The sequence below is a fragment of the Bufo bufo genome, chromosome 3 (genome assembly GCF_905171765.1).
Source record: "Bufo bufo chromosome 3, aBufBuf1.1, whole genome shotgun sequence".
In the NCBI taxonomy this organism is placed as follows: Eukaryota; Metazoa; Chordata; class Amphibia; order Anura; family Bufonidae; genus Bufo; species Bufo bufo.
The window spans coordinates 301860104-301886779 of NC_053391.1; the positions used below are offsets into that span (position 1 = coordinate 301860104).

General features: G+C 45.0%; 1 protein-coding gene across 1 annotated transcript in view; it reads left to right on the plus strand.

Moving 5' to 3' along the window:
* The window catches only part of CUEDC1 (CUE domain containing 1), a 247841-nt gene that overhangs the window by 102333 nt on the left and 118832 nt on the right, over positions 1–26676 (plus strand). Inside the window, exon 3 of the mRNA XM_040424225.1 lies at positions 9864–10348. Within this exon, the coding sequence (XP_040280159.1) occupies positions 10067–10348 (282 nt within the window). The 5' untranslated portion in view covers positions 9864–10066. The remainder of the gene's footprint in view (positions 1–9863; positions 10349–26676) is intronic.

Here is a 26676-nt window from a genome sequence, read left to right on the forward strand (position 1 = left end):
CCCCTGTAAGGCTCCATTCAGACGTCCGTATGATTTTTACGGATCCACGGATACATGGATCGGATCCGCAAAACACATACAGACGTCTGAATGGAGCCTTACAGGGGGTGATCAATGACAGGGGGTGATCAGCCCATATAGACTCCCTGATCACCCCCCTGTCATTGATCACCCCCTTGTAAGGCTCCATTCAGACGTCCGTATGATTTTTACGGATCCACTGATAGATGGATCGGATCCGCAAAACACATACGGACGTCTGAATGGAGCCTTACAGGGGGGTGATCAATGACAGGGGGTGATCACCCCATATAGACTCCCTGATCACCCCCCTGTCATTGATCACCCCCCTGTAAGGCTGCATTCAGATGTCCGTATGTTTTTTACGGATCCACGGATACATGGATCGGATCCGCAAAACACATACGGACATCAGAATGGAGCCTTATAGGGGGGTGATCAATGACAGGGGGGTGATCACCCCATATAGACTCCCTGATCACCCCCCTGTCATTGATCACCCCCCTGTCATTGATCACCCCCCTGTAAGGCTGCATTCAGATGTCTGTATGTTTTTTATGGATACATGGATCGGATCCGCAAAACACATACAGACGTCTGAATGGAGCCTTACAGGGGGGTGATCACCCCATATAGACTCCCTGATCACCCCCCTGTCATTGATCACCCCTTTGTAAGGCTCCATTCAGACGTCCGTATGATTTTTACGGATCCACTGATACATGTATCGGATCCGCAAAACACATACGGACGTCTGAATGGAGCCTTACAGGGGGGTGATCAATGACAGGGGGTGATCACCCCATATAGACTCCCTGATCACCCCCCTATCATTGATCACCCCCCTGTCATTGATCACCCCTTTGTAAGGCTCCATTCAGACGTCCGTATGATTTTTACGGATCCATTGATACATGGATCGGATCCGCAAAACACATACGGATGTCTGAATGGAGCCTTACAGGGGGGTGATCAATGACAGGGGGGTGATCACCCCATATAGACTCCCTGATCACCCCCCTGTCATTGATCACCCCCCTGTAAGGCTTCATTCAGAAATTTTTTTGGCCCAAGTTAGCGGAAATTTTCATTTTTTTCTTACAAAGTCTCATATTCCACTAACTTGTGTCAAAAAATAAAATCTCACATGAACTCCCCATACCCCTCACAGAATCCAAATGCGTAAAAATTTTTAGACATTTATATTCCAGACTTCTTCTCATGCTTTAGGGCCCCTAGAATGCCAGGGCAGTATAAATACCCCACATGTGACCCCATTTCGGAAAGAAGACACCCCAAGGTATTCGCTGAGGGGCATATTGAGTCCATGAAAGATTGAAATTTTTGTCCCAAGTTAGCGGAAAGGGAGACTTTGTGAGAAAAAAAAAAAATAATCAATTTCCGCTAACTTGTGCCAAAAAAAAAAAAAATTCTATGAACTCGCCATGCCCCTCATTGAATACCTTGGGGTGTCTTCTTTCCAAAATGGGGTCACATGTGGGGTATTTATACTGCCCTGGCATTTTAGGGGCCCTAGAGCGTGAGAAGTCTGGCATCCAAATGTCTAAAAATGCCCTCCTAAAAGGAATGTGGGCCCCTTTGCGCATCTAGGCTGCAAAAAAGTGTCACACATCTGGTATCGCCGTACTCAGGAGAAGTTGGGCAATGTGTTTTGGGGTGTCATTTTACATATACCCATGCTGGGTGAGATAAATATCTTGGTCAAATGCCAACTTTGTATAAAAAATGGGAAAAGTTGTCTTTTGCCGAGATATTTATCTCACCCAGCATGGGTATATGTAAAAAGACACCCCAAAACACATTGCCCAACTTCTCCTGAGTACGGTGATACCACATGTGTGACACTTTTTTGCAGCCTAGGTGGGCAAAGGGGCCCACATTCCAAAGAGCACCTTTCGGATTTCACAGGTCATTTACCTACTTACCACACATTAGGGCCCCTAGAATGCCAGGGCAGTATAAGTACCCCACAAGTGACCCCATTTTGGAAAGAAGACACCCCAAGGTATTCCGTGAGGGGCATGGCGAGTTCCTAGAATTTTTTATTTTTTGTCACAAGTTAGCGGAAAATGATGATTTTTTTTTTTCTTACAAAGTCTCATATTCCACTAATTTGTTACAAAAAATAAAAACTTCCATGAACTCACTATGCCCATCACGAAATACCTTGGGGTGTCTTCTTTCCAAAATGGGGTCACTTGTGGGGTAGTTATACTGCCCTGGCATTTTAGGGGCCGAATGCGTGAGAAGTGGTTTGAAATCCAAATCTGTAAAAAATGGCCGGTGAAATCTGAAAGATGCTCTTTGGAATGTGGGCCCCTTTGCCCACCTAGGCTGCAAAAAAGTGTCACACATCTGGTATCCCCGTACTCAGGAGAAGTTGGGCAATGTGTTTTGGGGTGTCTTTTTACATATACCCATGCTGGGTGAGAGAAATATCTTGGCAAAAGACAACTTTTCCCATTTTTTTATACAAAGTTGGCATTTGACCGAGAGATTCATCTCGCCCAGCATGGGTATATGTAAAATGACACCCCAAAAAACATTGCCCAACTTCTCCTGAGTACGGCAATACCACATGTGTGACACTTTTTTGCAGCCTAGGTGGGCAAAGGGGCCCACATTCCAAAGAGGACCTTTCGGATTTCACCGGCCATTTTTTACAGATTTTGATTTCAAACTACTTGGCACGCATTTGGGCCCTAAAATGCCAGGGCAGTATAACTACCCCACAAGTGACCCCATTTTGGAAAGAAGACACCCCAAGGTATTTCGTGATGGGCATAGTGAGTTCATAGAAGTTTTTATTTTTTGTCACAAGTTAGTGGAATATGAGACTTTGTAAGAAAAAAAAAAAAAAAAATCATCATTTTCCGCTAACTTGTGACAAAAAATAAAAGGTTCTATGAACTCACTATGCCCATCAGTGAATACCTTAGGGTGTCTACTTTCCGAAATGGGGTCATTTGTGGGGTGTTTGTACTGTCTGGCCATTGTAGAACCTCAGGAAACATGACAGGTGCTCAGAAAGTCAGAGCTGCTTCAAAAAGCGGAAATTCACATTTTTGTACCATAGTTTGTAAACGCTATAACTTTTACCCAAACCATTTTTTTTTTTACCCAAACTTTTTTTTTATCGAAGACATGTAGAACAATAAATTTAGAGAAAAATTTATATATGGATGTCATTTTTTTTGCAAAATTTTACAACTGAAAGTGAAAAATTTCATTTTTTTTTTTGCAAAAAAATCATTAAATTTCGATTAATAACAAAAAAAGTTAAAATGTCAGCAGCAATGAAATACCACCAAATGAAAGCTCTATTAGTGAGAAGAAAAGGAGGTAAAATTCATTTGGGTGGTAAGTTGCATGACCGAGCAATAAACGGTGAAAGTAGGGTAGGTCAGAAGTGTAAAAAGTGGCCTGGTCATTAAGGGTGTTTAAGCTAGGGGGGCTGAAGTGGTTAAAGTTGGCACCCGCTCCTAAGCAATGCGGGCGCCATAGCCGCGGGTGGCCGCCTGCTTCTTATAGCAGATACCCGCTACTCATGTCCGCAACCAGCAGTAATGCCTATTGCAGACATTTAATCCCTCAGATGCCGTGGTCAATCCTGACCACGGCATCTGAGCGCGCTGAAAACCGAAATCGCGCGATTTTGGTGCTGCTCCGGATCCCCTGAGTGGCAATAGGAGGAGTCGGAGCTTGTGTACAGCAGCCCCTGTCTTTGTGAATGACAGGAGGCTGCTGCATAGTATTTCCTATAGAGCCCTTGCCTGTAATAGGGCTCCATAGGAAAGTAGTAAAATCATCATATACTCCAATACAAGTGCATTGGAGTCTATGATAATAGCAATCAGATGATTGATTGTTATAGTTCCCTATGGGAACTATAAAAAAGTGTAAAAATAAATAAATAAATAAAAATTCTAATCACCCCCCTTTTCCCCCCCCAAAAAAACACACAATTTTTAAAAAAAAATACACATCATGGGTGTCTCGATGGGCGAAAACGCCCATAGTATAAAAACATATTCCCCACAGCAAAACAGATTTTTTTTTTTTATTATAAAAAGTCATACACACCCCAGAATGGTATTAGTGAAAAGTTCAGATCGCCCCGAAAAAAATGAGTCCCCATACAGCTCTGTACACATAATTACCAAAAAGTTATAGGGGTCAAAATATGGCGACAAAAAAATAAAACAGATTTTTTTTGCCCCACTTTTAAATTTTTTTATCACTATCAAAACGCAAGAAAACTATACATATAAGGTATCGCCGGATTCGTACTGACCTGTAGAATAAAAGTAACCGGTCAGTTATATATCGAACGTCGTAAATAAAAAAAAACTTAAAACTGTGTTGGCATTGGAAAGTACAACTTGTCCCGCAAAAAAACAAGCCCTCATATGGCTATGTGAACAGAAAAATAAAAAAGTTATTGCTCTGGGAAGGCAGGGAGTGCAAAATGAAACCGCAAAAAAACAAACAAAAAAAAAAACAACACCTCTGGGGTGAAAGGGTTAAGGGACCAGTGGAAAGGGTCAGGAGACATTCATGAAAGCTGTTATTACTGTATAAGGTAATTACAGATCTTTTGGCAATCATTGACAGACTAACTCAGGTATACATGCCTAGCTCTAATAAACTAGCAAATAAAAAAAATGACAGTTACACTTTAATGTTATTTAATACTAAGAATTCAGCTAAGGCTTCGTTCACATCACGTTCAGCCTTTCCGTTCTCCTGCCCTGTTTAGAGGCAGGAAAACGAAAGGACGCATTCGGCACATAACTGAGCCCAAACGGAGCCCACGGGCCCCATAAACTATAATGGGGTCCGTTAGGTTTCCGCTCAGAAGAAGATTTTGGAGTGGAGACAAAAGTAGTGCATGCAGGACTTTTGTCTCCGCTTCAAAAATCATCTTCTGAGCGGAAACCTAACGGACCCCCATTATAGTCTATGGGGCCAGTGGGCTCCGTTCGGGCTCAGTTATTTGCCGAATCAGTCCTTTCCGTTTTCCTGCCCCTAAACCGGACAGGAGAACGGAAAGGCTGAACGTGATGTGAACGAAGCCTTAGCTGCATTAAAACTGTCAACTGTTCCTGCTGTGACCGCATCCTGAGGTAGACTATTCCAAAGTTCACAGGTGGCATGTGGTAAAGAAGGCTTGTTGACTCTGGAAACTGACCTGCCATGACTTTTCCATTTTAGATTCATTATTGTTGAATAAATAATTAATCTGTTGTGTGGTATAATTCATCTGTGGTTGTATTTAACTCATTTTAAACCTCCCCAAGGCCAAATGTTTTTTAATTTGGTACTTTTTAGAAACGTGTTTTTTTTTTTCTGACTGTACAATTATTAATTTCAAATTGTGGTAGTCAGAAATTATCTTGTTCAAAAAAGTATTTCAGGACTTTCTTTGCCAAACATGATGACAGTCTTTGCCAACATTTGTCAGACACAGCATGGCTACGTAGAATACACTGTTGGAAGTAGACAGGCATTTATTTATGTTTAACTGAGCCCATCTGTTGTCTGTGGCAAATGAACGTGTGGTGGACCAAAGACTAAGAGCGTTGTAAGTGCATGTTCACATCTGTGTTGGGGGCTCTGTTCAGGGCCTCCATCACAGAGTTCGTCAAAAATAGCACTTTTCTTTTTTTTTTTTTCTGCTAAAAAATCTTCTCCCGAATGGATCCCATTATAGTAAATAGGATCTGTTTGGCTGTGTTCCTGTCAGTTATGTGCTAAATCCAGCACATACGTTATTTTCATTCTTCTGCTCCTACAACGGAGGAGAAGAACAGAAATAATGGCACTAATGTGAATGTGCCCTAAGAAGAATAACGGCAAAGAATAATAGAATGTTAGGAATGTGTATGGAAGAATACCACAAACCAGGGCTGTGGAGTCGGTAGATAAATGGTCCGACTCCGACTCCTCAGTTTTTGGTACTTCCGATTCCTCTGTATTTAATATGTGAATGTATTTTATACATTCCTTGAAGGAAAGAAAGGCAACATACATGTCATTACCACAGAACTACTGGCTAGGAAGCTGCTGCCTTCTCCTTTGTGTGCTGATCTTCTGCTGAAGATAGGGCAGTGGGAGGATCCAGGAAGGGGCATTTATTGTAAAACATGATTTCCCTAGTAGAATCCCATAGTCATGTTTAAAGTTTAATTCACAGATAATGGGTCGCACTACTGTATGGAAAAAAACGGATGGGTGCTCACAGCCCGCAGATTCACCCAATCTAACAAGCAAAAAATTATACAAAAGAAAAGGGCTGGGCACTCACTATATCTAGTAGCCGTGGTGCTTTATTAATTAAAATCAATTATTATAATATAATTAAAAACACATATTCTAACACACATTCATACACATCAATAATAGTATCTAAAATATAAATATAATCACTGTAACACAATGGTAAAAGGACCTATTTGATATATATGAGTCAGATATGATCAGTAATTCGCATATGACCAATAGTCCGCATATATGGAGGACGAAAACAGTCCAAAACTATCCGAATGTTCAGTCCAATATCAGAAGTGTGCCATATACAAAAAGGACGGATGAAATAGTCGATCCGATATCCTGAGATCTTTTACAGAGACGAATAGTCCTGAATTCAAATATTCGCACAGTTCAAAGTAACAGCGTTAATTTCCAAATGGATAATGTGTCAGTTGTATTATAGTCTACTCACATAATAAATGTACTTAGGCGGCTCAGATCAGCAATCCGCGGCGTCCCGCGTAATAGTCAGGGTATGATCTCCGCTTGTACGTGTGAGCCACAACTTCACAATGGAATAGTCTTTGATAACTCCTAGTAGGTTTCACAGAGAGTTTTCAACAAGCTGTTTTTCAATTGAACAATCAAAGTTCCACACTTACTGGCGCCAGTAGTATCTTTGTATTCCACAGCTCTGCAGATATGCGTTCCACCTTCAATTTATTTTCTCCAAGAAGGGGCGAAGCTGCAAAGGTTGGTGGTCCTTAGGTCCAGTCGGGGGGTCCAGTACCAGACGCGTTTCGGGGCTCTTAGTGGCCCCTTCCTCAGTGGTATTTATTGTAAAACATGATTTCCCTAGTAGAATCCCATAGTCATGTTTAAAGTTTAAGCTAACAATCTGAGTTTACAAGTTTTTATAGCCTTAGCTGAATGACAGCAGTTTTTCAAATGGTTTACAGCTTCAGTCTTGAGCTATTGACTATCCATTCCCTTCAGTTATACAAGTGTCTCTCTAGTCCTGCAAAAAACATATTTACTTAATCAGTTATCAGTGAGAGGCTAGGTTAACCATGGGCTTTGCGTTCCCTGTAACAGCGGAACACAATACAATGGAAAGTATAAGTATTGCCGCTCCTTAACTGTGCGTTGCGTGCCATAGAGTGAAGCATATGAAAAGCATGCTTCTTCATGGTCACTTAACATGTTCGTTTTGCGGTAACATGACGCACTGCATGCATTGGCCTTTATTCTTACAGTAGAGAAGTACCGTATTTTTTGCAAAAGTGGGGGGAAAATAGCAGTGCGTCTTATGGGGGCGAATGTTGCGACTGTCCGGTGAATAGGCTGAGAGGGAGGAGGGGCTGGGGGCATCTGTTTCTGTAAAGGCAGCGGGGCCCGGTGCAGTCACTGTATTCTACTACACCGGGCCCCGCTCACTGTAGTATACGGTAATCATATCTAACTTGTGGGTATTGTTAAAGTATTCCAATCATCTTAAATCTAGCGCTGTACTGTACTACTTACTACTAACTTCTTGGCAGTCAGGAGGCCGGATGGGCGCTCGTAGCGTAGCTCACTACGTCACGCGCCTGCTCCACCCACTTTATGAATGAAGCAGGCACCGGGCCCCATTCACTACACAGGGACACTGTTATGGGGGGGCTCTGTGGATGACACATAAGATAAGATGCTATATATGTGTCATCCACAGATGCCCCCATAACAGTGCCACCCACAGATGCCCCCATAACAGTGCCACCCACAGATGCCCCCATAACAGTGCTACCCACAGATGCCCCCCATAACAGTGCCATCCACAGACCACCATTAGTTCAAAACCTGCCAAAAGCACACCTTTTGGTTCCAATTTTTTTTTTTCTTATTTTCCTCCTCAAAAACCTAGGTGCGTCTTATGGGCAGGTGCGTCTTATAGGGTGAAAAATACAGTAATTAATTATAACTTTTTGTGAATTGGAACATTTAAACTTGCTTTTTTTAAATATTTTTTTTATTCCAATTTAAATCTAGTAGGAGTCGGAGTCAGTTCATTTTTTGCCGACTCCGTCTCCAGGTACCCAAAATTGCCTCCGACTCCTCGACTCTAACTCCACAGCCCTGCCGCAAACACAATTAAAATTAAAAAAAATATATACATTTCACGTAGATATGTTTTCCTCTGTGTGATATGAATTGTAATACATTTATCATGGACAAGTGTATATTTGTCTATATCTATGGCATAGAGTTGCATAAATCAGAAGATTTGGCCTGTACAGTATATGTGAGGAACATAAAGTCCAAACCAAATATGAGCATCATTTTACTGTTCAATGCATAAAAATACAACCCCTTTCACCTTTTATTTCCTTGCCTCATATAAGTATACCTGGTGACCAACATTTGGTTGTGGATTGTAGACTGATGCGTCTTAATAATTAGACCAGAATTTTTTTCTTTCTTCCCACAGGATAGGGGCTAAGTGTATGATTTTTGGGTATAACCACTAAGGCCCCGCTGATAATGAGAACTGGGGCCCTGAGTTCCTCGGTTTGAATATAGTGGTGGTCATGCATGCTCGCTGCCACTCCATTCGATTCTGTGGGACTGCCGAAGATAGCCGAGTACAAACGCTTGACTATCTCCAGCGGTCCTATAAAGTTAAATGGTGAGTAAGCACACATGCGTCACCGCCCTTCCATTCAAATGAGAGAATACAGGGCATATGTACTCATGATCAGTGGAGGTCCCAGCAGTCGGACCCCTATCAGACACATATCCCCTATCCTGTGGGTAGTGGATAAGTGTTTGTAATGGGACCTGTATAGTTTCAACAGTTGACATAAAGTGATGGTGGGTGAGGCGGAGAGCTGCACAGTTACCACATTGTGGCAATCTGCTTATAGATGCATGCAGCTGAGCCACAGATCTCAATTTGTGCATTTTTATTTCTCTGTTTTATTGGTCCATTTACACATCTGTTGAAATATAATTTTCTTAAATTTCAGGTAGGAAAGAGACCAGTGTAACATTGTTAATTGAAGTCTGCTGGAAAAGCTGTTTATACCATAAAATGCATGATCTTCTCAGGGTATTTTCACACTAGCGCTTTAGTTTTATCCCTATTCATTGTCAATGGGGACAAAACGGAATTGAACAGAATGGAATGCTCCGAAACGCATTCCGTTCCGTTTAGTTGCGTTCCCATACCGGAGAGAAAACCGCAACATGTTATAGTTTGCTTTCCGTCCTGGGATGCGTAGCAAGACGGATCCGGCATGACTCCCAATGCAAGCCAATGAGGACGGATCCGTTTTCTCTGACACAATAGAAAACTGATCCGTCCTCCATTGACTTTCAATGTAGTTCATGACGGACCCGTCTTGGCAATGTTAAATATAATACAACCGGATGCAGATGGTTGTATTATCAGCAACGAAAGCGTTTTTGCTGAACTCTAACGGATCCAGTAAAGACGCTAGTGTGAAAGTATTCTTGGTTTAATTTTTTTTTTTTTAAGTGAAACTATTGGATAATATTCTGTTTTCATCATAGATATTTTTTCTCTACAGATAAAAGTTTTCGGACTGCTCATAAGCAGAAGTGCCTGTACAAAGTTCAAGAAGGATTGCTTATGAATAGGATATATCCATGCCTTGATAGCAAGGAGGCTACTATAACCTCTTGACAGGAAACAATGTGCCATGCTCACAATTTTCCTTCTTCATTTGAACATCTGTAAAGTATAACCATTTTCCAAAAACACTTAGCAAAAATGACAAGTCTGTTCCGGAGGAGCAACAGCAATGGGAGCTCAAGAGGAAGCTCTTCTACTCAGGAACTTAACAACAGCCGTCCTGTGCGCAGATTGGAGTTTAACCAGGCTATGGAGGATTTCAAGACAATGTTTCCTAACATGGAATATGATATCATTGAGTGTGTATTGAGGGCTAACAATGGTGCAGTGGACGCCACTATTGACCAATTACTACAGATGAACTTGCACAATGGTACATTTGATGACAGTTCAGACTCGGATGACAGTATTCCTCAAGAGGTTACATTCTATTTTCATTTTTAAGCCTTTTTATTGTGTGTTTTCCTAACTTCCATATATGGGTTTTATGCGTTTAGCATGCATTTAAACATTTTAACAAAAGGGCGCATTCATATAGATGGGATATGTTTTAGGTTATCACAGTCTCATGTGACTTACATTGTGGTCAATGATGGAAAAATTGCATGTGGCTTAAGACCTGCAGGGTTGGATTTTTATGCGACTATCACGATTTCATTGTGACCTCATTGACAATTATTAGATGCAATTTTGCAATGCAACATTTGGTGCAGTGTTACCCCTAGCTTATTTGGGGTGTAAACACTGATGGGCTAACTGGAGTGTTTCTGAAAAGGTATAATAATGATTTATTTTTTCAAATGCAAAAACCGGAACATGGCCTTTTATTAAACCAGGATTTCCTAGAAAAGAAGCAATCAATTATAGCCCCAGAGGAGTTTCCGTTTTTTGGCTTCCTGCCTCCCCGAATTTTCGTTCGAATTGGGCTTGTTTTAAGGGCTTGTTTTTGGCGGGACAATGTACTTTCTAATGGCACTATTAAAAGGGGTTTTACAAATTTTTTTTACCTAATGAGGAATCGAACTTGTATGAAACATCCGAAATCGATTCGCATAATACTTTGTTTGAATACTGTAGGGAGCGAGCGCTCCGTACAGTGTTAGATTGTATTGGCTCCTATGAGCCGAAGTTATTACTTCTCCAAGTCTTAATTAATTTCTACTGTAAAAAACGATGTCCCAAACTCTGGTTCTGTTCCAAGTGGTACCTTGGAACCGAACCCGAGTTCGGGAAATGTTTTTTTACAGTAGAAATTAATTTATGAAGTTATTATGCGAAGTCTCGCGAGACTGAGGCTACTTTCACACTAGCGTTGTTTTAATCCGGCGTTCAATTCCGACACCGGAACTGCCCGCCGGATCCGGAAAAACGTGTGAAAACGGATTACATTTGAATCCTGATCAGGATTTTGATCACAATGAAAAAATGCATTGGAAAAAACGGATCCGCCATTTATGGACTTTAACTTTTTTTTCACATTTTTCGGGTTTAACATGCAAAAGCCGGATCCGTTTTGACTGAACACACAGCGCCAGATCCGGCGTTAATGCAAGTCAATGGGAAAAAGGCCTGATCAGGTGTTCAGTCAAAGTGTTCAGGCTTTTTGGCCGGAGGTAAAAATACTGCATGCTACGTTTTTCTGAAAAGCCTGATCAGTCAAAAAGACTGAATTGAAGACATCCTGATGCATCCTGAAGGACTGACTCTCCATTCAGAATGCATGGGGATAAAACTGATCAGTTATTTTCCGGATTTGAGCCCCTAGGACGGAACTCAGCGCCGGAAAAGAAAAACGCTAGTGTGAAAGTACCCTTAGCAAAGTCATAACTTCGGGTCATAGGATCCAATACATTCTAATACTGTACGGAACTAGGGCTTTAACGACTACTCGATGTAATCGAGGATTCATTGAAATCACGTGACCACGGAGCATGAGTGAATTGAAGCCTCTCACTCACTGCTCCGTGGCTTCCCGTCGGCACAGCGCTGCACTGACCAGGGCCTTGCGTTCACTCATCGTCAGCGCGCTGAGAGTTGTTGGTGATTTGACCGAGGCACCCGTGATTTAACCTGTTACGGACACAGGGCGTACCTATACGCTCTGTGTATTTCCAATCACCGCCGCGCGGCGGGGGGTGATCGGAACAAGGTGCCTGCTCAAATCAATGAGGCACCTTGGGTCAATACCCAGGGAGGTCCATTCAATGAACTATACCATATGTCTGTTCAGACACGTATATTGGACCCATATGGTATATATTGGTATATGAGCGGTGAACGGATAGCGTGTTCGCTTGATGGAACAAGTCAATTGCTCGCTCTTCTCTCACACCAACATATTGTAACAGTCAAAAAAATATAAATTATATCGATGCATACAAACATCTATTTCATTAATGTAAGTATACAGGGAGTGCAGAATTATTAGGCAAGTTGTATTTTTGAGGATTAATTTTTATTATTGAACAACAACCATGTTCTCAATGAACCCAAAAAATTCATTAATATCAAAGCTGAATATTTTTGGAAGTAGTTTTTAGTTTGTTTTTAGTTTTAGCTATTTTAGGGGGATATCTGTGTGTGCAGGTGACTATTACTGTGCATAATTATTAGGCAACTTAACAAAAAACAAATATATACCCATTTCAATTATTTATTTTTACCAGTGAAACCAAGATAACATCTCAACATTCACAAATATACATTTCTGACACTCAAAAACAAAACAAAAACAAATCAGTGACCAATATAGCCACCTTTCTTTGCAAGGACACTCAAAAGCCTGCCATCCATGGATTCTGTCAGTGTTTTGATCTGTTCACCATCAACATTGCGTCCCAGACACTGTTCAGAGAGGTGTACTGTTTTCCCTCCTTGTAAATCTCACATTTGATGATGGACCACAGGTTCTCAATGGGGTTCAGATCAGGTGAACAAGGAGGCCATGTCATTAGATTTTCTTCTTTTATACCCTTTCTTGCCAGCCACGCTGTGGAGTACTTGGACGCGTGTGATGGAGCATTGTCCTGCATGAAAATCATGTTTTTCTTGAAGGATGCAGACTTCTTCCTGTACCACTGCTTGAAGAAGGTGTCTTCCAGAAACTGGCAGTAGGACTGGGAGTTGAGCTTGACTCCATCCTCAACCCGAAAAGGCCCCACAAGCTCATCTTTGATGATACCAGCCCAAACCAGTACTCCACCTCCACCTTGCTGGCGTCTGAGTCGGACTGGAGCTCTCTGCCCTTTACCAATCCAGCCACGGGCCCATCCATCTGGCCCATCAAGACTCACTCTCATTTCATCAGTCCATAAAACCTTAGAAAAATCAGTCTTGAGATATTTCTTGGCCCAGTCTTGACGTTTCAGCTTGTGTGTCTTGTTCAGTGGTGGTCGTCTTTCAGCCTTTCTTACCTTGGCCATGTCTCTGAGTATTGCACACCTTGTGCTTTTGGGCACTCCAGTGATGTTGCAGCTCTGAAATATGGCCAAACTGGTGGCAAGTGGCATCTTGGCAGCTGCACGCTTGACTTTTCTCAGTTCATGGGCAGTTATTTTGCGCCTTGGTTTTTCCACACGCTTCTTGCGACCCTGTTGACTATTTTGAATGAAACGCTTGATTGTTCGATGATCACGCTTCAGAAGCTTTGCAATTTTAAGAGTACTGCATACCTCTGCAAGATATCTCACTATTTTTGACTTTTCTGAGCCTGTCAAGTCCTTCTTTTGACCCATTTTGCCAAAGGAAAGGAAGTTGCCTAATAATTATGCACACCTAATATAGGGTGTTGATGTCATTAGACCACACCCCTTCTGATTACAGAGATGCACATCACCTAATATGCTTAATTGGTAGTAGGCTTTCGAGCCTATACAGCTTGGAGTAAGACAACATGCATAAAGAGGATTTGATGTGGTCAAAATACTCATTTGCCTAATAATTCTGCACGCAGTGTAGATGAAAAGTCTGTTTTTTCTCTATTGTCACAATAGAGGTTATCGTTGATGTAATGAACTGTATAGGGCTACGATGTTCCCCTCCACACTTTATATAGGTGGCAGTAGCAAGGTACCAATTTTAGTAACCCAAAACAGACGTAACGTGTCCTTTAGACTGTAATTCTGTAATTAGTCTAGTATACAGATTTCATTATTGTCTTTTTTAAAGTATCCGCAGATTTGCAACAGTATCAACAAGTTAGGAACAATGTCACTTTGATCCAAACCTTTGCATCAATGTTCGTATATATAGATATATTGCTGTATTACTCACGATTGGATGTAATCTCTTTATGAATAGTGAGAGTGGCGATCCAGAAATATAGATGTAATCATGTGCGGTACTTATCCTTGCATTACGGACGTATACTGAGTGGGGCAGATGGCGGAGTATATGATCGTGGTGTCCCACGTGTATGTAGTCATGTAGACTCCTGCTCTTTACCGTCTCGCTCCTGTTCCGGATACTACGTAGTTAGTGCCCAGGTGTCGGCTAATTTGATACTGAACACGAATAGTTCTAATAGCCGTAAACAGGAATTTTGGATAGGGGAGATGAAATATTCGTACGTTTCCTCTGGATCAAAGCTTTATATCAATGTCATCTGTTTGGGGGTCCTATTTTACCAGACACGTTTCGGAGACACCTGTCTCCTTCCTCAGTGGTAGCTGTATGGAACTGGGTTGTAGCACCAGATCGGGTGTCTGGAGTCCACAGCACTCAGCTGTGTGACCCTGGACCCCCCAGGGGTGCTGCAGCTTGCCCCCCCCCCCCCGCCCTCACACACACATTTTTTTGGGGCAGAATTTTTTTATTTTTTTATTTTGCATGCGCTGACTGTGGCCGACACTCTAAGCGTCCGGCCACTGTTAGCGCATCACCCACCCCACCGCTGATTAGCTTCGTACCGCTGATCAGCGCGTTTGAATCTTTTTATTTATTTATTTTTTTTACACTTTTTGGGATTTGAAATTATTATTTTTTGTTATTTTTATGTTTTTTTTCTTCTGTTAGGTGTAGGGAAAAGTCTGTGAACACCCGTCCCCCCCCCACACACGCACACTGACTAAAGTTTGCCTCCGACTCCAAGAGCCCCAGTGAGGATGACCCCACTTTCCTTTTGTCATCCGCGTTCTCCGCATCATCTAGTGATGATGATGAGCCCCCAAGGCGGCGGAGCAAGGGGACCCCCATGCTAGGGACCCTGTGGCCCACACTAGTACAAGCAGCTCTAGGGCTCGTACTAGTTTTCCGGCCCACCCGATAAGTCCACCTGAGCCCCCTACCGGTGAACTTGTCTGGTGTACCCCAGAGCATTTTGAGCCTGTGATTCCTGATTTTGTTGGCCAAGCAGGAATCCAGATTCCCTCAGTGGGCTTCACTGAATATGACTATTTTAGTATTTTTTTCAGTGACCACTTTGTGAATCTAATGGTGGAGCAAACAAACCTGTACGCCCAACAGTTCATTGCTAGCCTTTTTGGCTAGGGCCGGTGGCTGGACTCTGGTCAGTGCAGCCGAGATGAGACGTTTTAAGGCCTCGTGCTGCACATGGGGCTAGTCAAAAAACCTAGTGTCAGGCATTACTGGAGTGGGGACGTCCTCTACCAGACCCCACTTTACAGTACGGCCATGACACGTACCCGGTTTGAGGCCTTCTGGAAATGCCTGCATTATGCAGCTAATGCAGCATGTCCCCCCCCAAGGTGATCCTGCCTATGACCGCCTGACAGGCCAGTCATCGATCACTTTGGGGCCACATTTTTGGAGGCCTATGTCCCTGGAAGGGAGGTCGCGGTTGATGAGTCTCTCATTGCTTTCAAGGGGAGACTCCTTTTCCGCCAGTATGTTCCCTCTAAGCGAGCGAGGTATGGCGTGAAGCTGTACAAACTTTGTGAAAGTACCTCAGGGTACACTTACAAGTTTCGTGTGTACGAGGGGCGATATTCCCGTATTCAACCCCCAGAATGTCCCCCCACTCTGGGTGTTAGCGGGAAACTTGTGTGGGACCTTATGCACCCACTGCTAGATAAAGGTTACCACCTGTATGTGGATAACTTTTATACTAGTATCCCCTTGTTCCAGTCCCTCGCCGCCAGATCCACGTCCGCTTGTGGGGCCGTGCGGGGAAAAATCAACGCGGCCTCCCTACCCACCCCCTCCAGGTACCTATCCCCAGGGGTGAGACCCGTTCCCTTACCAGTGGAAACCTCTTGCTGGTCAGATATAAGGACAAGAGGGATGTCCTTGTACTGTCCACAATTCACGGTAACTGCATCACTCCTGTCCCTGTGCGAGGTACCGCGGCAACGGTCCTCAAGCCCGATTGTATCGTCGACTACAATCTGTATATGGGAGGAGTTGATCTCTCTGATCAAGTCCTTAAGCCATATAATGCCATGCGCAAAACCCGGGCATGGTACAAAAAAGTTGCGGTCTACTTTGTACAGGTTGCCTTGTACAACTCTTTCGAGCTGTCCCGGAGCGCTGGCAACACAGGGAAATTCCTGCAGTTCTATGAGGCAGTCCTCAAGGCCCTGATCTTTTCTGACCGGGAAAGAGCAGGTCGGAGTACTTTGGGAACTGGAGGCACCCGGATCGTCCCTGGCCAACACTTTCCATGTGTGGTCCCTCATACTGGAAAGAAGGGATGGTCCCAAAAAAAGTGCAGAGTGTGTTTCACAGGAGGGGGATACGGAAGGACACCACCACTCAGTGTGACACGTTCCCCGATCATCCGGGCCTCTGCATTATTTGTTGCTTCAGGGAGTACCACACTTCCATGGAGTACAACATTTATATTCCCCTTCCCCAATTTTAATTCCATTTAGCCACTGACAATCGGGGAAAAAAACGATGGTTCTCAGACTTGAGACACTAAAACAAATGTATTTTTTTTTCAAAAATATTTTGTAAAACTAAAATAAATAAAAAAAGTAGACATTAGGTATCGCGGCGTCCGTAAGAATCTGTTCTATAAAAATACCCCATGACCTAACCCCTCAGATGAACACGGTCAAAAAAATAAAATAGAAACGGTGCAAAAAAAGGTCTTTTTTTTTGTCACCTTACATCACAAAAAGTGTAATAGCAAGCGATCAAAAAGTCATATGCCCCCCAAAATAGTGCCAATAAAACCATCCTCTCATCCCATAAAAAAATTAGCCCCTACCTAAGATAATCGTCTAATTAAAAAAAACTGACTCTTAGACTATGGAGATACTAAAATGTTTATTTTTTTGTTTATAAAAGGATAATATAGTGTAAAACCTAAATAAATATAAAAAAGGTAGACATATTAGGTATCGCCGCGTCCGTAATAATCTGCTCTATAAAAATACCCTATGATCTAACCCCTCAGATGAACACAGTCAAAAAAAAAAAAAAACTGTGCCAAAACAGCAATTTTTGGGCAAATTTTCCATTTTAAACAGTTTTTTCCAGTAACAAAGCAAGTTTTAACAGCCAAACAAAACTTATTATTTTTTACACTGATTCTGCAGTTTACAGAAACACCCCATATGTGGTCGTAAACTGCTGTACGGGCACACGGCAGGGCGCAGAAGGAAAGGAATGCCGTATGGTTTCTGGAAGGCAGATTTTGAAAGCCTTTTTTTGGGCACCATGTACCATTTGAGGAACCCCTGATGCACCCCTAGAGTAAAAACTCCATAATAGTGACCCCATCTAAGAAACTACACGCCTCAAGGTATTGAAAACTTATTTTACAAACTTTATTAACCCTTTAGGTGTTCCTAAGCAGTTTATGGCAAATGGAGATGAAATTTCAGAATTTCTATTTTTGGTAACCTTGCCTCACAAAAATGTAATATAAAGCAACCAAAAATCATATGTACCCTAAAAATAGTCCCAACAAAACTGCCACCTTATCCCGTAGTTTCCAAAATGGGGTCACTTTTATGGAGTTTCTACTCTAGGGGTGCATCAGGGGGGCTTTAAATGGGACAAGGTGTAAATAAACCAGTCCAGCAAAATCTGCCTTCCAAAAACCACACGGCACATCTTTCCCTCTACGCCCTACTGTGTGCCCGTACAGTAGTTTATGGCCACATATAGGGTGTTTCTGCAAACTACAGAATCAGGGCAATAAATATTGAGTTTTGGTTGGCTGTTTACGCTTGCTTTGTTACTGGAAAAAATGGATTAAAATGGAAAATTTGCCAAAAAATAGAAATTCTGAAATTTCATCTGCATTTTCCATTAACTCTTGTGGAACACTTAAAGGTTAACGACGTTTGTAAAATCCGTTTTGAATACCTTGAGGGGTGTAGTTTCTAGAATGGGGTCATTTTTGGGTGGTTTCTAGGGATGAGCGAACCCGAACTGTACAGTTCGGGTTCGTACCGAATTTTGGGGTGTTCGTGACATGGACCCGAACCCGAACATTTACGTAAAAATTCGGGTTCATTGTTCGCGATTTCTATGGCGCATTTTGAAAGCCTGCAAAGCAGCCAATCAACAAGCGTCATACTACTTGCCCCAAGAGGCCATCACAGCCATGCCTACTATTGGCATGGCTGTGATTGGCCAGTGCAGCATGTGACCCAGCCTCTATTTAAGCTGGAGTCACGTAGCGCCGCATGTCACTCTGCTCTGAATAGTGTGGGGAGAGGATGCAGCTGCTGTTAGGGCCAGATTAGGCAGGGATTAACTCAGCAAAAACACTTAATGAAGTGATCGCTCTACAGCTGTGAATCATTCAACTTCTGCTAGTTAATTGATCACTGTTTTTAGGCTGCCCAGAGCGTTTTTCTGTCACTTTTTTCGGGGGTGATCGGTGGCCATTTTGTGTCTTGTGGTGCGCCAGCACAAGCTGCCACCAAGTCCATTTAACCATCAATAGTAGTCTTTTTTTTTTTTTTTTTGCTATATCCTACATCAGGGGCTTGGCTGTGCTTATTGTCACCCCTAGAAACTCAGGATAGAATTTTCTATATTTTATTGAGGGGTGAAATTCACTTGCAAAAATAGCAATCCCCCTAAATCTGGTGTTCCAGCTGTGGCTAGCAAGTGTAATACAGTCTGCTGTCTGGCAAAGGATATATTTTTTTCTGGGGTGAAATTCAATTGTCAAAATAGCAATACCCTAAATCAGTGGTTTCTGCTGTTGCAGGCCAAGTGTAAATCTTTCCGTAAAAGGGTATATTACACTCAGCGTGCATCTCAAAGTGTATTTTTTTTCCGTAAAAGGGTATATTACACAGTGTTAAATTACAATTGCTGAAAGCATAAGCCTTTAAATATGCACGCACTATTGTGCATCTCATAGTGTATTTCTGTCCGTAAAAGGGTATATTACATTCAAGTGCTTATAGGGTCATCCTCAATAACTTCACACGCTATCGTGCATCTCCAAGTGTAATTCTGTCCGTAAAACAATTTATATTCCCCTAAATCTGTGGTTACTGCTGTGCCTGTATTAGTGTAATACGGTACATAAATAGATAGCCAGATAGTGTTAGGTGCCTGTAAAAAAAAAAAAAGGCCTGCATTTGAATTCAATACATTGGGCCAAATAATTTTTTTATTATTGCGGTGAACGGTAACAATGAGGAAAACATCTAGTAAGGGACGCGGACATGGTCGTGGTGGTGTTAGTGGACTCTCTGGTGCTGGGAGAGGACGTGGCCGTTCTGCCACAGCCACACATTCTAGTGAACCAACTACCTCAGGTCCCAGTAGCCACCAGAATTTACAGCGATATTTGGTGGGGCCCAATGCCGTTCTAAGGATGGTAAGGCCTGAGCAGGTACAGGCATTAGTCAATTGGGTGGCCGACAGTGGATCCAGCACGTTCACATTATCTCCCACCCAGTCTTCTGCAGAAAGCGCACAGATGGCGCCTGAAAACCAAGCCCATCAGTCTGTCACATCACCCCCATGCATATAAGGGAAACTGTCTGAGCCTCAAGTTATGCAGCAGTCTCTTATGCTGTTTGAAGACTCTGCTGGCAGGGTTTCCCAAGGGCATCCACCTAGCCCTTCCCCAGGGGTGGAAGACATAGAATGCACTGACGCACAACCACTTATCTTTCCTGATGATGAGGACATGGGAATACCACCTCAGCACGTCTATGATGATGACGAAACACAGGTGCCAACTGCTGCGTCTTTCTGCAGTGTGCAGACTGAACAGGAGGTCAGGGAGGAAGACTGGGTGGAAGACGATGCAGGGGACGATGAGGTCATAGACCCCACATGGAATGAAGGTCGTGCCACTGACTTTCAGAGTTCAGAGGAAGAGGCAGTGGTGAGACCGAGCCAACAGCGTAGCAAAAGAGGGAGCAGTGGGCAAAAGCAGAACACCCGCCGCCAAGAGAGTTCGCCTGCTACTGGCCACCGCCACCTGGGACCGAGCACCCCAAAGGCAGCTTCAAGGAGTTCCCTGGCGTGGCAGTTCTTCAAACAATGTGCTGACGACAAGACCCGAGTGGTTTGCACTAGGGATCGACCGATATTGATTTTTTAGGGCCGATACCGATAATTTGTCAACTTTCAGGCCGATAGCCGATAATTTATACCGATATTCTGGGTATTTTTATTTTTGAGGAAAAAAAAAATTTTCCTACACAAATCTGCTGAAAATTAATGTTTATTGTTAACGTGTATATTATTATTTAATTTTTTTTGTAAATCTTTTTCATTTATACTTTAATATTTTTGTGTTTTTTTTTTTTTTACTAACTTTTAGCCCCCATAGGGACTAGAACCCTTGTCCTATTCACCCTGATAGAGCTCTATCAGGGTGAATAGGAGCTCACACTGTCCCTGCTGCTCTGTGCTTTGTGCACACAGCAGCAAGGTTACTGACTATGGCAGCCAGGGCTTCAATAGCGTCCTGGCTGCCATGGTAACCGATCGGAGCCCCAGGCTTACACTGCTGGGGCTCCGATCGGAGGAGGAGGGGAGAGGGGACCCTGTGGCCACTGCCACCAATGATTAATACGGGGGGCGCACTGCGCCACCAATGTTTTTACTATTGGGACGGGGGTGGGGGGCGCACTGCGCCACCAATGATTAATACTAGGGGGCTGATTAATGAAGATACCTCTCTTTCACATACAGGAGGCGGGAGCTGGCTGCAGAGTCACATAGCCGGCTCCCGACCTCTATGAGCGGTAGCTGCGATCCACGGCACCTAAGGGGTTAACTACCGCGGACCGCAGCTGCCGTTCATAGAGGTCGGGAGCCGGCTATGTGATTCTGCAGCCAGCTCCCGCCTCCTGTATATGAATGAATGAAAGACTCATCTTCATTGGTGGCGCAGCGGCCACAGCCCCTCCCCTCCTCTTGTCTCCTCTCCTGCCATTGGCGGCAGCGGCAGCAGCATCACAGGGGGAGGAGACACTGCTTCCTTCTCCCCTGTGCTGCGGAGGGAACACAGAACGCGCTGAGAGCAGCGCGTTCTGTGTTCCCAATAAGTTATCGGTATATCGGCAAAATAGATGCCGATACCGATAACGTTCAAAATCCTCAATATCGGCCGATAATATCGGTAAAACCGATAATCGGTCGATCCCTAGTTTGCACGCTGTGCCATCAGAGCCTGAAACGAGGCATTAACGTTCTGAACCTTAGCACAACCTGCATGACCAGGCATCTGCATGCAAAGCATGAACTGCAGTGGAGTAAACACCTTAAAAACAAGGAACTTACTCAGTCTCCCCCTGCTACCTCTTCTGCTGCTGCCTCGGCCTCTTCCTCCGCCCCTGGAGGAACGTTGGCACCTGCCGCCCAGCAAACAGAGGATGTACCACCAACACCACCACCTCCGTCACTAAGCATCTCCACCATGTCACACGGCAGCGTTCAGCTCTCCATCTCACAAACATTTGAGAGAAAGCGTAAATTCCCACCTAGCCACCCTCAATCCCTGGCCCTGAATGCCAGCATTTCTAAACTACTGGCCTATGAAATGCTGTCATTCAGGCTGGTGGACACAGACAGCTTCAAACAGCTCATGTCGCTTGCTGTCCCACAGTATGTTGTTCCCAGCCGCCACTACTTCTCCAAGATAGCCGTGCCTTCCCTGCACAACCAAGTATCCGATAAAATCAAGTGTGCACTGCGCAACGCCATCTGTGGCAAGGTCCACCTAACCTCAGATACGTGGACCAGTAAGCACGGCCAGGGACGCTATATTTCCCCTAACTGCACACTGGGTAAATGTAGTGGCGGCTGGGCCCCAGGCGGAGAGTTCTTTGGTGTATGTCCTTCCGCCGCCAAGGATCGCAGGGCAACATTCTTTGCCTCCTGTAGCCTCCTCCTCCTACTCGGCTACCTCCTCTTCTTCCACCTGCTCATCCAGTCAGCCACACACCTTCACCACCAACTTCAGCACAGCCAGGGTTAAACGTAAGCAGGCCATTCTGAAATTTATATGTTTGGGGGACAGGCCCCACACCGCGCAGAAGTTGTGGCGGGGTATTGAACAACAGACCGACGAGTGGTTGCTGCCGGTGAGCCTCAAGCCCGGCCTGGTGGTGTGCGATAATGGGCGAAATCTCGTCGCAGCTCTGGGACTAGCCGGTTTGACGCACATCCCTTGCCTGGTGCATGTGCTGAATTTGGTGGTGCAGAAGTTCATTCACAATTACCCCGACATGTCAGAGCTGCTGCATAAAGTGCGGTCCGTCTGTGCGCGCTTCCGGTGTTCACATCCTGCCGCTGCTCGCCTGTCTGCGCTACAGCGTAACTTCGGCCTTCCCGCTCACCGCCTCATATGCGACGTGCCCACCAGGTGGAACTCCACCTTGCACATGCTGGACAGACTGTGCGAGCAGCAGCAGGCCATAGTGGAGTTTCAGCTGCAGCACGCACGGGTCAGTCGCACTGTGGAACAGCACCACTTCACCACCAATGACTGGGCCACCATGTGCCCTGTTGCGCTATTTCGAGTACTCCACCAACATGGCCAGTGGCGATGACGCCGTTATCAGCGTTATAATACCACTTCTATGTCTCCTTGAGAAAACACTTAGGGCATTGATGGAAGAGGAGGTGGCCCAGGAGGAAGAGGAGGGGTCATTTTTAGCACTTTCAGGCCAGTCTCTTAGAAGTGACTCAGAGGGAGGTTGTTTGCAACAGCAGAGGCCAGGTACAAATGTGGCCAGCCAGGGCCCACTACTGGAGGAGGAGGAGGATGAAGCATGTTCACAGCGGGGTGGCACCCACTGCAGCTCGGGCCCATCACTGGTGCGTGGCTGGGGGGAAACGGAGGACGATGACGATACGCCTCCCACAGAGGACAGCTTGTCCTTACCTCTGGGCAGCCTGGCACACATGAGCTGCAGTGCCTGCGCAACGACAGCAGAGTTGCCCACATTTTAACGTGTGCCTACTACTGGGTTGCCACCCTGCTGGATCCCCGGTACAAAGACAATGTGCCCACCTTACTTCCTGCACTGGAGCGTGATAGGAAGATGCGTGAGTACAAGCGCACGTTGGTAGACGTGCTACTGAGAGCATTCCGAAATGTCACAGGGGAACAAGTGGAAGCCCAAGGTGAAGGCAGAGGAGGAGCAAGAGGTCGCCAACGCAGCTGTGTCACGGCCAGCTCCTCTGAGGGCAGGGTTAACATGGCAGAGATGTGGAAAAGTTTTGTCACCACGCCACAGCTAACTGCACCACCACCTGATACGGAACGTGTTAGCAGGAGGCAACATTTCACTAACATGGTGGAACAGTACCTGTGCACACCCCTCCACGTACTGACTGATGGTTCGGCCCCATTCATTGTCCACGTGGCCAGAGCTAGCCTTTTATGCCTTGGAGGTGCTGGCCTGCCCGGCGACCAGCGTTTTGTCTGAACGTGTATTCAGCACAGCAGGGAGCGTCATTACAGACAAACGCAGCCGCCAGTCCACAGCCAATGTGGACAAGCTGACGTTCATAAAAATGAACCAGGCATGGATCCCACAGGACCTGTCCATCCCTTGTGCAGATTAGACATTTATAACTACCTCCCCTTAACCATATATTCTTGTACTCCAGGGCACTTCCTCATTCAATCCTCTTTTTTTAATTTTACCATTATATTGCGGGGCAACCCAAAGTTGAATGAACCTCTCCTCCATCTGGGTGCCAGGGGCCTAAATATCGTAAACTGGCCTGTTCCAATGGTGTGTGACATGAAGCCTGATTCTCTGCTATGGGACCTCTCTCCTCTGTCTGGGTGCCGGGGCCTAAATATCTCACAGTGGCCTGTTCCAGTGGTGGGTGACATGAAGCCTGATTCTCTGCTATGACATGAAGCCTGATTCTCTGCTATGGGACCTCTCTCCTCTGTCTGGGTGCCGGGCCTAAATATCTCACAGTGGCCTGTTCCAGTGGTGGATGACATGAAGCCTGATTCTCTGCTATGGGACCTCTCTCCTCTGTCTGGGTGCTGGGCCTAAATATCTCACAGTGGCCTGTTCCAGTGGTGGGTGACATGAAGCCTGATTTTCTGCTATGGGACCTCTCTCTAATTGATGTTGGTTAATTTTTTATTTTATTTTTTTTAATTAATTTTCCTATCCACATTTGTTTGCAGGGGATTTACCTACATTTTGCTGCCTTTTGCAGCCCTCTAGCCCTTTCCTGGGCTATTTTACAGCCTTTTTACTGCCGAAATGTTCGGGTCCCCATTGACTTCAATGGGGTTCGGGGCGAAGTTCGGGTCGAGTTCGGATCCCGAACCCGAACATTTTCGGGAAGTTCGGCCGAACTTCTTGAACCCGAACATCCAGGTGTTCGCTCAATTCTAGTGGTTTCTATTATGTAAGTTTCACAAAGTGACTTCAGACCTGAACTAGTCCTTTTAAAAAGTGTTTTTTTTTTTAATTTCTGAAAAATTTCAAGATTTGCTTCTAAACTTTTATGCCTTGTAATGTCCCCAAAAAATAAAATGTCATTCCCAAAATGATCCAAACATGAAGTAGACATATGGGGAATGTAAAGTAATAACAATTTTTTGTAGGTATTACTTTGTACTATAGAAATAGAGAAATTGAAAATTTTTGCACATTTTGGGTAAATTTGGTATTTTTTTTTATAAATAAAAATTATTATTTTTTTTTACTCCATTTTACCAGTGTCATGAAGTGCAATATGTGACGAAAAAACTATCTCAGAATGGCTTGGATAAGTCAAAGCATTTTAAAGTTATCACCACATAAAGTGACACTGGTCAGATTAGCAAAAAAATGTCCCGGTCCTTAAGGAGGTAAAGTGGCTGATGATGCTGTCATGGAGGGGCTGATGGCGCTGGAGGAGTGGGAGACGGGACATGGATGGCATAGAAGGGCTGATGGCGCTGGGGGACATGACATGGAGGGGCTGATCTGATGGCACTGGGGGAGTGGGAGACATGGCAATTGGCAATGAATGGCATTGAGGCACTGGGGGAGTGGGGATATGGCAATGGATGGCATGGAGGCACTGGGAGGGTGGCATGGGGGCACTGTGGGAGGGGGACATGGCAATGGATGGCATGGAGGGGCAGATGGCGTGGAGGGGCCGATCTCATGGCACTGGGGGTGAGTGGGGGACATGGCAATGGATGGCATGGAGGCACAGGGGGATATGGCAATGGAGGCACTGGGGAGAGTGGGATGGCATGGGGGCACTGTGGGAGGGGGACATGGCATGGAGGGGCAGATGGCACTTGGGGAGTAGGGGACTTGTCATGGAGGGGCTGCTCTGATGGCACTGGGGAAATGGGGGACATGCCATGGAGGGGCTGATCTGATGGCACTGGGGCAGTGGGAGACATGGCAATTGCCAATGTATGGCATAGAGGGGCAGATGGCACTGGGGAAGTGGGGACATTGCATGGAGGGGCTGATCTGATGGCACTGGGGGAGTGGGAGACTTGGCAATGGATGGCATGGAGACACTGGGGGAGTGGGGGACATGGCAATGGATGGCATGGAGGGGCTGATGGCACTGGGTGAGGGGTACATGGCGTGGAGGGGCTGATCTGATGGCACTGGGGGGAGTGGGGGACATGGCAATTGGCAATGGATGGCATGGAGGCACTGGGGGAGGGGGACATGGCAATGGATTGCATGGAGGGGCTGGTTGCACTGGGGGAGTGGGGGGCATGGTATGCAGAGGCTGATCTGAACTTTCTGAAGGCACTGGGGGAGTGGGGGACATGGCATATGGCAATGGATGGCATGGAGGGGCAGCAGGGGCTGATGGCACTGGGGGAGTGCTATATGGCATGGAGGGGCTGATGGCACTGGGGGAGTGGTGGACATGGCATGGAGGGGCTGATCTGATGGTAGAGAAGGACATCACATGGCAATGGATAGCATGGAGACACTGGGGGAGTGGGGGACATAGCAATGGATGGCATGGCGGTCTGGCTCTGATTGGATCCCTGGTGCTCCACCGTGCTCTTTTGCATATAAATGAAACACAGATATCTCTGCAGCTGTTTAGCATACAGACAAAAGAAAAGTATCATTTTAATCAGCATGATGAGCCCTTAACCTCTTAAGGACACATGACGTACCGGTACGTCATGATGTCCTGGTACTTAAGGACACATGACGTACCGGTACGTCATGTGTTGTTCCGATCACTGCCGCCCGGCCGGCAGTGATCGGAACCCGGTGCCTGCTCAAATCATTGAGCAGGCACCTAGGCTAAATGCGCGGGGGGGTCCCGTGACCCCCCCATGTCGGCGATCGCGGCAAACCGCAGGTCAATTCAGACCTGCGGTTTGCTGCGATTTCTGC